The sequence below is a fragment of the Gymnodraco acuticeps genome, unplaced genomic scaffold (genome assembly GCF_902827175.1).
Source record: "Gymnodraco acuticeps unplaced genomic scaffold, fGymAcu1.1, whole genome shotgun sequence".
In the NCBI taxonomy this organism is placed as follows: domain Eukaryota; kingdom Metazoa; phylum Chordata; class Actinopteri; order Perciformes; family Bathydraconidae; genus Gymnodraco; species Gymnodraco acuticeps.
Genome location: NW_022990054.1, coordinates 628069 through 639959, shown reverse-complemented (window position 1 = coordinate 639959; position 11891 = coordinate 628069). Strand labels below are relative to the sequence as shown.

The 11891-nt window shown below is 42.0% G+C and overlaps 1 protein-coding gene across 3 annotated transcripts in view; it reads right to left on the bottom strand.

The window, feature by feature from the left end:
- Positions 1-1210: 1210 nt before the first annotated feature.
- trim44 (tripartite motif containing 44) overlaps positions 1211-11891 on the bottom strand; it is a 51130-nt gene continuing 40449 nt past the window's right edge. For 2 of the 3 annotated variants that reach the window (XM_034215980.1, XM_034215981.1), the window contains exon 6: positions 1211-1835. In XM_034215980.1, coding sequence (XP_034071871.1) covers positions 1751-1835 — 85 coding nt within the window. In that variant the 3' untranslated portion in view covers positions 1211-1750. The remainder of the gene's footprint in view (positions 1836-11891) is intronic. The other variant, XM_034215979.1, reaches the window with a different exon arrangement.

The following is an 11891-nucleotide window of genomic DNA, read 5'->3' as shown; positions in this document are numbered from 1 at the left end:
GGCAACAAAATCAATCACATTCAAAACAAACTGCTGACACAGACAGACTTGCGGCGGTTCATCATGAATGAGAGCCATGGCTGAGCGGGTCAAGGTGGATAGTGCGTACACTCGCGTGGATTGCAATCTGTCATGTGCTGCAGATTGGCCAAGAGTAATGAGCCTTTACATTACAGTGTAAAGAAAGCTGATACTGCGCGAGTGCTATTTTGCACAGTCAAATTACAGTTCGATTTTCACCTAACAAAGACTCAGCAACATTCACCAATCAATACGTGTCAAAATGTCCCCCCGCTTTCTTTAATAGATCAGACAAACGCAAGGAAGTGTGCGCAAATCTACAAGCATAACGAGTCAGCGGGTAGGGCAGAGGGTTAAGGGAGAGGAGGGGGCAACAGCATGATGGAAAGTGCAAGAGACATCATTGTATAACGAAAGCTTAAGACACTTTTTTTTTTAGTACAATAAAAAATATGACACCCAGAACAGCTTTGTAATATTTTCTCTCGAAGATGTAAGGCATATCGGCATACAAAAGTTCACTTTTCTTTGTCTGGGAGTGTTTGTCGAAACAAAATCATATTGTACATAAATGAAGTGTGAAGCGCACGGCGTCACAGAATTTCCCGTTTGTGACATCTGTCGGGCTTAACAGATGCCTCGCTCGGCTGCCTAGCCAGGCTCCTGTCTGAGTCAGCCAGGCTCACCAGTAAGCCAAGGATCTGACTGGCGGTGGAAATTGAGCTTGATGGTAATTAGGGATGCTCCGATCGATCGGTCACCGATCGAGATCGGCCGATACTCACTCTCTACCGATTGATCGGTGCTCTCTAAACATACCGATCGCATGACGTAAAATACATGTGTGCGGCAAAACAAGCTCGCCAAAATGGCTTCACCGGTCTGGCAGTATTTTAAGGTGTCCGAAAAAGACAGTAAAATAGCGGAATGCAACGTGTGTGAAGCAGAAATCCTGCAGCTCCGCCCGCCGGACCGGTGAGCGGAGCGAAACACACAAGAGTTAGACCTAACACACTTAGCTATTTGATCTACCTCTGGAACAAGCTAAACTAGTTATTATACATATATTTATTCTTTACTGTCGGGTCACTCATTACTGGATCAGTGAGCTGCATGAGATACTGACAGGCTGTCAGGAGAGGGAGAGGGAGAGAGGAAAAGAGAGCGCTTCCGCTCATTTCTCCCGTGTTATTATCCAAAGTGAATGTAAACTTGAATAATGTACATCATTTGAATGTAATAATTAAGTTGATTGTTGTTTGTGGAAGCTCCAGTGAATGAGCCCCATTAACTAAGTTTTAAACATCACTTTAAATGGAAGATTTAAAGTGATGTTTAAATCTTCCATTTAGGCCCGCCCACTCGATCGGATCGGCCGATACTGATTCCGGCGATCGGCCCCGAAATTGGCGATCGGAGTATCCCTAATGGTAATTGATTGCACATAACTTGTGTGCTTTCATTTAAGAAAGTTAGGAGCGAGTATGGTATTACAAAAGTTGGGGATCAGAAAAAGACATGGCCATCCATATTTGTCACAGCAGCCCTCTTCAAGGTCAGCTCACTGCCAGCAGGCACCATGAGGGGAGAGGTGAGAGGGGTAAAAGCGAGATGGCTGACAGAGAGTGAGGGGGTTTAGAGGGGCCAGCCTGACAGCTCAAAGGGGCCGATGGCTGGCAGTAGCAGAGACTGAAGGACAGGTGGATGGTAGGAGTCAGGTCTGCTGGTATCAGGGGGCGTGGTCCATGGATGGTCCAGAATCATTGTCATCAAAGTCCCGGGGGTCCATGGGGTGTGCCCTTGGCTCTGGAAACCTGGAACAAGACAGCAAAAACAGAACAGAAACAAATTAGATGACTGTAAAGGTATACACACTTTCTGCGTCCTTGAAAGTCACCTACAGTATTATGCAAAATCCAGTTTTTCATGTCTTTTAAACATACTTTTTTTTTTTGGAGAGAGCTTATGTAAAGGGTTTAGGAGATTACGTTAATTACTAACAGGAATATTATTTGTTTGAAATGAATAGAAAGAACTTCTCCCAAACAACGTAATGTTGAGTGTGGCCTTTTTAATGCAAATGCATGGATGATTCAAACCCTCAATTCTAGTAGAAAGTCCGAGTGAAACCATGTGCAGAGCGTGCGTATGTACAAGCTTTGCGTCCTTGAACTTCTTTCTTCTCCTTACCACAAACACAGAAATACCACCCACATACACCCTCCCTCCATGTGCACATATTATGGAAATATAATAACCCTTTGTGAAAAGTAATCAGCTTCAATCAAGCTACGCCTTAAGTAGAAATCATCCATTCTGTCGGTTTTATATTAGCAGCACTGCGGTGACAGAGACAAAGTGATAGCTAAATTGCAGGGACCTGTAGCAATCGGAGCCTGGCTGAAAGATTCCATTTCACAGACTACACTAATCATATGCTCTAATTGGACAGAGTCGTCAGGGTGATAGAGCACTGGACGCAAAACTCTGGAACTTCTCATTCCTCGCCTACATTCTCCTTATTATGATTTCCCCCATATGTCTATCCATTTTCAAAAGGGTCAGCAAGTTTTCCTGTACAAATACTCTTTAATTTAATGAGATTCAATGTACTTTATCTAACCAATCCTTTCTGAAACAATCATTTCTTATGACCTTGCCCAGCTCAGTTTGCATTTATATTTGTGAATTTATTTGTCATCTATCTCAGAAAAAATCAACACAGATTACTCCAATCTTGATTTCCTGATACTCTCCAGATGTTTACTCCAATGGCAGGAAGGCTGATTGTGCATTTTCTTGGTTTATGATCGATAACTGCCAACTTCTATGTCAAAACTGATAACATTGATTCAGAAATGAAGCTGTAATGGGATGCAGAAAACAGATTACCTGCGTGAACCCACAAGGTCATATGTTCAGTTTAGCAGCTGCATGTGTATGTACCCACAACGCAGTCTCTCTAGTTATTACATTTAGATAGAGAGTGACAACCAATAAAGCAAAAGGTAATTGGTATGACAAGCGAAATTATCTCTCACACAAATGCTTACACAACACAGTAAGTGAAACAAATGAATCCTTCCTCAGAACAAGCACTGTGAGCATGAAGAAAAAACATCCAAACACATAGACGTTACTGTAGCGGGGGGGGGAAAGAGGAGACAGCAAGTAAGGGCAGAACAGTTAGTCGTACAGAATACTCGATCTATTTATGTGGGAATTTTAATGTTTTGTTTCAGTTTTAATGTGCAGTGTCCAGAGGGAACAGAAACCTTTTCACCTGCATTCATGTTCATGGCCTAACAGGGGCCGCTCCACTGATTGCAAAAATATGCCATATTCTATAGATGTCTATGAAAAAATTACTTCTCACTTCATTAAATATCTCATTACTGAACATTTTGCTAATCATTTTATGGTCTCAATTGCTTGTAGAAGGTTGTGATTTCCATTTAGTAGATGATGGTCTAATGTAGAGTAAAATATATGAAAAAGAAACATTGCTTTAGGGCGGGCTACCTTGTGATTGACAGGTCATCACCACCTTATTGTCACATTTTTCGTGAATTCAAATGTAACCGTTTCAGTGTGTTTCAGTTCCTTAAAGTTAGTTGTTAGATTTCAGTCACAAATCCTTCTTGTTCAGCGTACGTATCTCAATAAATTCCAAACTTGAGGCTTCAACTTGGTGGTCCGCAAACCACTGTGTACATCTACTTCTTTTATACAGTCTTAAGTTCCGAGCTAGTGATGGAAAAAAACCTAGTCACCATTGTTTGTTTATGATGTTTCTGTACAGATAAATATAAAGGGGGTAAGGCACAGGTGTAATATGTGAAGCCTTTAAGACAAATCAAATGAGATAGGACTGCATGCTAAATATGGAGCAGCTAACACACTACGTTTATATGTATACAAGTTGAACGTTGTAAGCGAGAGAGATGCATTGAATTACTCATGAGTTTTCAGTGCTGATAAACTAAGCCTCATCTAACCATGCATATTTGAATCTGCTTCACCGCAGCAAGTTTTGCTGAACAACCATTATACTTACTTCCTGCGTAGTGCAATATCTCAATTAAGAGTGAAACACTGTGCTGCTCCACCTCCGTACTCCTGCCCATACTGTATGCAGTCGGTAGTAGGCTGAAATGTATTTTTCTCAGCGCTGCTCCCAGAGTATTTCTGTCTGACACACTTCTGTTGGCAGAAACAAAGAGCTGCTTCCTTTCCCTTCCTGCACTTCCTCCAGGAGCACAGACACAAACTCACAACAGGGCATCTCATCAAAGAGCAGCCACACATGTGAGCATACACACACACACACACACACACACACACACACACACACACACACACACACACACACACACACACACACACACACACACACACACACACACACACACACACACACACACACACACACACACACACACACACACACACACACACACACACACACACACACACACACACACACACACACACACACACACACACACACACACACACACACACACACACACACACACACACACACACACACACACACACACAAACTTAGAAATTCCGTTGTTGAATTTATAATCATGTTCAATAAGGCAGCAGCAGCAACAGCAACAACAGACAAACACACACACACGAAATCAAGTGTATACACACACATGCCAGCTTGGCTGCTGTAAAGTTATACCATCTCGCTTAAGCATACATCCGAGATATTAAATATTCAGAAGGGCTGTTCCCATTCAAATTATTGGCAAAGTTTCTTTACCACATCAATTCTACTCAGTATTTAAATTGTCTAGAGCGTCACACAGGCTGTTCCCTCTTTATAGTCAGCACAAAACATAAAAAGGCTGCATTGAGTTAAGCCCCCCGCTCACATACAGCCCCCTCCTTTCTGACATGGTGTTTGGGGTAAAAACGGTTGGCAGACTTATTTGTGTGAGGCAATTTCATCTTGCATCTCCACTCAACCAAAACACCCACCCGTGCTCTTCTTTAAAAAAAAGTAATTACAAATATATTTATATGGCACAAAGTGAGCCTCCACTTTGGAGGCAAATGAACTATTTATATTCAAACGGTCCTTGCAAGCCTTAGGACACACACGGATGTAATAACTTATTTATTCCGCCTGCAGGAAAAAGGCCATTACTTGAGAGAGTGAAAGAGAATGGTTGGTGGAGAGGAAAGACAGAGAGAAGCTTCAACATGCAACACCATTTCAGTGGTTCTGTGATGAATTCCCTACAAGTTAAGACCCTTGCTTTCTACTCTTTTTTTCTGTCTGTTAATTTCCCCCTGGCCTAAGTTAAAGATCACTTTCTTGTGTGTGAGTGTGTGTGTGTGCCCTGACAAATGGGTTCTTTCCGCCCATGACTTATTCATACGCTTTAATGCAGTCGATTAATTATTGATCAGGGCCGATCATTGCCTCCTACCCTTGGCGTGACCATATCCTGCGGACAGAGGGCCAGGGGCCGGCTGCAGAGCTCTCTGCAGAGCTCCACTCTCAGTGCTGAGTGGGTGATGGATGGACAACAGGCGTGGTGTGTGGACATTTGGAACACTGCGTGTGTTTGTATGAGCGATATAAGATTTTAAAATAGGAATGATAGACTAGAACAAAGATAATCTTGCTAATGTCCCCTCTCTGAATCCAAAAAGTGTTGCCAATAGCCCCAAATTGAACCCATCACTCATGGGAGAAAACCTCAGGCGCACCACGAAAAAAAACTAAACACAGAAGGAGGGAGCGTGCAGGACGTTCCCTAGACTTTGGCTTTTGTCTCTCCCATTCTGTTCGGTTTTGGCCTCACCCGTGTGCAGCTCTCAGGGAGATGGAGGAGGAAGGGAGGGGTCTTTGCCCTGATTAAGTTTGAATTCCCTGCTCTTGGCAGAGAAGCTGCAGGACTCCTAAGTCATCATCCGAAAACACTCCCATCACGCTGTGGCAGCATGGCCAGCTCCATCCAGTCTCATTGCCATATGAATAATCATACTGCAGTAGCTTTGGACATGCTGAAGGGGTTTGAGGTGTGTGTACAAAGATGGAGGGATCGAAGAAAAAGGAGTAGCTGAAAAACAAACTGGGGGTTGCTGATAGGAAAGCGAGGTTCTTCTTGATTAAGCAAAGAAGCTGAGTGAGGCGGTGTCCATAGTGCTGGTGGCAATCATTCACAGGGGAAAGTAACAATGCGATTTGCATTTCCAAACAGAGGTGATGTCATCGAAGCTTACTCCATCACATCAGAGGGCAGGGCACATTTCTCAAGACCTGGAGGTCTATGAGGTTGGGTGTAATGAGAGAGGGTCCCTAATGGTTATTGATGGAGCCCAGGAGGACAGATTCTTACCCTTACTCTGCAGTGAAGCAGTAAATTTTGCAGCGACTTAATGAAGTAAATCTTGTCGCTTCTGCAGGATAATTTAACACCACAAACAAGCTTTGCGACAAGAAATGTCTGTGATGTGGAGAAAAAGATCAAATACATGAATGAAAGGGGGAAGTAAGGATAGTGGTGCAATAATGACTTAATAAAGCAGTGAGGAAAGAAACACAGATGTTGATGTACCAAAGAACACAACGCTTTGAGGCTCCATTCAGAATGATGCAATTCAATATCTACACAACATTCATATGCTGTGAAGCTTCTGTTTGCAGTTAAAATAATTCAGTTTAAACCTGGTAGTTCTGCGCAATTAATACAGTGTTTCCCCTAGGTTTACTGCTTTGGGGGGGTGCTGCCTGAACGGGGGGGGGAGGTTATTATTGTTATTGATTAATGCATCAGTGTTTCTTAGGGTCAAAAACACTAAACTTACAACTTAAAATGAAAGCGTTTAGTTAATTTAATTAAAAGAGCACACGTTCAATGTGAAAAGTGACAGTAGATATAGATTAGTTGCAATTTCGTGCTATATATACAGTGGGGCAAACAAGTATTTAGTCAGCCACCAATTGTGCAAGTTCTCCCACTTAAAAAGATGAGAGAGGCCTGTAATTTTCATCCTAGGTATACCTCAACTATGAGAGACAAAATGAGAAGAAAAAAAAAATCCAGAAAATCACATTGTCTGATTTTTAAAGAATTTATTTGCAAATGATGGTGGAAAATAAGTATTTGGTCAATAACAAAAGTTCATCTCAATACTTTGTTATATACCCTTTGTTGGCAATGACAGAGGTCAAACGTTTTCTGTAAGTCTTCACAAGGTTTTCACACACTGTTGCTAGTATTTTGGCCCATTCCTCCATGCAGATCTCCTCTAGAGCAGTGATGTTTTGGGGCTGTCGCTGGGCAACACAGACTTTCAACTCCCTCCAAAGATTTTCTATGGGGTTGAGATCTGGAGACTGGCTAGGCCACTCCAGGACCTTGAAATGCTTCTTATGAAGCCACTCCTTCGTTGCCCGGGCGGTGTGTTTGGGGTCATTGTCATGCTGAAAGACCCAGCCACGTTTCATCTTCAATGCCCTTGCTGATGGAAGGAGGTTGTCACTCAAAATCTCACGATACATGGCCCCATTCATTCTTTCCTTTACACGGATCAGTCGTCCTGGTCCCTTTGCAGAAAAACAGCCCCAAAGCATGATGTTTCCACCCCCATGTTTCACAGTAGGTATGGTGTTCTTTGGATGCAACTCAGCATTCTTTCTCCTCCAAACACGTCTAGTTGAGTTTTTACCAAAAAGTTCTATTTTGGTTTCATCTGACCATATGACATTCTCCCAATCCTCTTCTGGATTATCTAAATGCTCTCTAGCAAACTTCAGACGGGCCTGGACATGTACTGGCTTAAGCAGGGGGACACGTCTGGCACTGCAGGATTTGAGTCCTTGGCGGCGTAGTGTGTTACTGATGGTAGCCTTTGTTACTTTGGTCCCAGCTCTCTGCAGGTCATTGACTAGGTCCCCCCGTGTGGTTCTGGGATTTTTGCTCACCGTTCTTGTGATCATTTTGACCCCACGGGGTGAGATCTTGCGTGGAGCCCCAGATCGAGGGAGATTATCAGTGGTCTTGTATGTCTTTCATTTTCTAATAATTGCTCCCACAGTTGATTTTTTTCACACCAAGCTGCTTACCTATTTCAGATTCAGTCTTCCCAGCCTGGTGCAGGTCTACAATTTTGTTTCTGGTGTCGTTTGACAGCTCTTTGGTCTTGACCATAGTGGAGTTTGGAGTGTGACTGTTTGAGGTTGTGGACAGGTGTCTTTTATACTGATAACGAGTTCAAACAGGTGCCATTAATACAGTTAACAAGTGGAGGACAGAGGATGCTCTTAAAGAAGAAGTTACAGGTCTGTAAGAGCCAGAAATCTTTTTTTTGTTTTACTTGTAGTACTGATACCGTCCACTAGATTCCTAGTTACGTCGCGAGCTGCGTAGATGATTTCAAATACCGCAAAATAATCTGTGACGCATTTTGTGTGTATTGTGTTTGTTTCCCGGGGAAATCCTCACAAGAAACACCGGCTGTTGTTATGCCTGCTGTGACGTTAAGTTGCCTCTTGTAATTATGCCTTTACAACCTTAGAAGTTGTCTTTATCATCTGAATTTGGCGAAACAATTTTAATATTCTTAAAACCAAGACTTTGTTTATTTGAAATCAGATGAAAACAAACTGTCACGGACCCTGCCGTGTTATCTATGATTACTACGCTTTTCATTCATAATTTCAGCGGGAGGGAGGGGGAGTGGTGCTGAGGAACAGCAGGCTGACAGGTGTCTGTGTTGACATTCCCCTTATTGTGGAATAAGGGGAATGCAGAGACAGGCTACAAGTGTTTTAGGTTCAAGTTAGACAACTAATGTCTGGGTTAGTGTTCATGACTTCATGTGTATGTCATCTAATGGTTAATCTCAATACACACACATTTTCCGTGCTTTCCAATAGTTTAAAATAGTTTTATTCCACTGTTTAATAACCTGTTCAATACAAACATGCCACTTGTAAAAATGAAATAAAATGTCTGTGAACTGATATTTGTTTAGTGAGCTTATTAGAGGATGTTCCCATTTTTTGGGGATGTTCCCTTTGATTGTAAAATGTCAATGAAGATGTCAGACTTAGTATATTTGTTAATAATTACATACAACACATGGAATTTTTGTGTGTGTGTGTTCCAAGTGAATCTACGGCCCCTGGTGGCCAGTACATCAATGATGTGGCCCCCACCACCATCAAAGTTGCACATCCCTGATTTAGATGATCCAGAAGAGGATTGGGAGAATGTCATATGGTCAGATGAAACCAAAATAGAACTTTTTGGTAAAAACTCAACTAGACGTGTTTGGAGGAGAAAGAATGCTGAGTTGTATCCAAAGAACACCATACCTACTGTGAAACATGGGGGTGGAAACATCATGCTTTGGGGCTGTTTTTCTGCAAAGGGACCAGGACGACTGATCCGTGTAAAGGAAAGAATGAATGGGGCCATGTATCGTGAGATTTTGAGTGACAACCTCCTTCCATCAGCAAGGGCATTGAAGATGAAACGTGGCTGGGTCTTTCAGCATGACAATGATCCAAAACACACCGCTCGGGCAACAAGGAGTGGCTTCGTAAGAAGCATTTCAAGGTCCTGGAGTGGCCTAGCCAGTCTCCAGATCTCAACTCCATAGAAAATCTTTGGAGGGAGTTGAAAGTCTGTGTTGCCCAGCGACAGCCCCAAAACATCACTGCTCTAGAGGAGATCTGCATGGAGGAATGGGCCAAAATACCAGCAACAGTGTGTGAAAACCTTGTGAAGACTTACATAAAACGTTTGACCTCTGTCATTAACAAAGGGTATATAACAAAGTATTGAGATGAACTTTTGTTATTGACCAAATACTTATTTTCCACCATAATTTGCAAATAAATTCTTTAAAAATCAGACAATGTGATTTTTTTTTCCTCATTTTGTCTCTCATAGTTGAGGTACACCTAGGATGAAAATTACAGGCCTCTCTCATATTTTTAAGTGGGAGAACTTGCACAATTGGTGGCTGACTAAATACTTTTTTGCCCCACTGTATAAACCCTGAAATTCAAGGTGTTTTTATAATTATAATTTCTTTTTTTAATATATATATATATATATAGTGCTGTCAAAATTATCGCGTTAACGGCGGTAATTAATTTTTTGAATTAATTGCGTTAAAGTATTTAACGCATTTAACGCATGTGCAGAATGGCCCGCCCCATACGTGCCACCAGTGGCAGCGCCAGGGTATGGCTGGGGTAGGCTACACCCATACCAAGAAATGGCTTAGCCCCACCATGAAAAATGATGTTAAAGTAAGCAAAATAAAGTCTGCCAACTCGCGCGGAGTCAATTGCACAGACAGCAGTTAGTAAGATTGATTTCAGTAGCCACGGTTTTGAAAACTTTTGTCACGTAGTGATCGTCTTCTCAATAGAACATCTTTGATAACGGCGTGGTGTTGTTGCAGGAAGTCCCGACGGAGAATACTTTTGCTGTAGTACAGGGGTGCACATAACTGGTACGCAGGTTATGTGCGTAATCTGAAATGCGTACCGTCACTTGTGTCACAAAGCGCATTTGCGTACCGACGTACTTGTGAAGCTTTTCCAGAAGGCGGTTAGATCACCGGACGACAGAGTCGGTCTCCGTGTGCACAGACAGGGCTGCTGTTAACGTCGGTCTGTACAACGGAATTGTGCCAAAACTACGCCAACCGGCGGCGGAGGGAGACTTCCCCCCCCCCCCCTCCCCCCTTCACAGGAGAACTGCGCTAAAACAGCTGATCACAACGTTCACACTCTGTGGTCACGAAGTACTCCACTAGCTGCCGCCGCCCCCCCCTCCCCCCTCTGTCGACTTTCCTGAAGTACTCCCCCGTTGATAGAAATGTAATGAATTAAGACCCCACGGTTTGATGATTGATAGGTGTGTGGGTTGTCTTTCATTTTGACACGCAGAAAAATGTTATAATAAACATAGATACTGTATGTTAAATGGATATATCCGCCTTCTTTCATTTATCTTTCCATTCCCACAACAATATACATAAATGGCATATTTTGGACATAGTTCGAATCGTGATTAATCATGATTAATTAATTTTTAAGCTGTGATTAATCTGATTAAAAAATGTAATCGTTTGACAGCCCTAATATATATATATATAAATTATAAAAACACCTTGAATTTCAGGGTTCAATGGAATATATATATATTTATATATATATGATTGCTCCTCCATGTACAATATCAAATCTGAAGCCCAAAATGCTTCATTTATTTAAAAAAATTAAAATTAAATTCCAATCGAACAAATATTGTAATAAAATCCGCATTTGTTTTTCTTTAGCCTTTAAAAGAAACATGTGTTTTATTGCTTTAAAAACACTTTATTCAAATGTAAGCTTGTTTGTTTGGGGTTTCCTTTATTTAGGACAATTACATCATTAGACATTCACAAAACCTCAATAGAAAAACAAATACAAAATGTATGATTGCAGTCCTATGTAAAATACTATAAAAAAAGACATTCTCTATTAGTATTTACTTGTTTTGCTCTGCTGGATCTGATTGGCCATTGTCCTGGAAAGGTTTGCATCCCTCTCCCTTGTCATCTTGACTGCCAACTTCCCTCCTCTCTCTACACATTGTTGCTCCTTCCTTTCATCTGACAGCTACATCTAGAGGTGTGTAATTTAGAAATAGCCCCTGTACACCTTTCATTAAGAGCAAACCTGTGATCTTCCCAACACTTTGCTCTGCGATGATCCTGCCAGCTAAGACTCGAGATACGCTTGTATCCTAATGAGAAGAAATGTGAACGGAAAACTGAGGGGGGCAAAGGAGTGACATGGAGAGGTGGAGGAAGACTTAAGGAAGGAATAG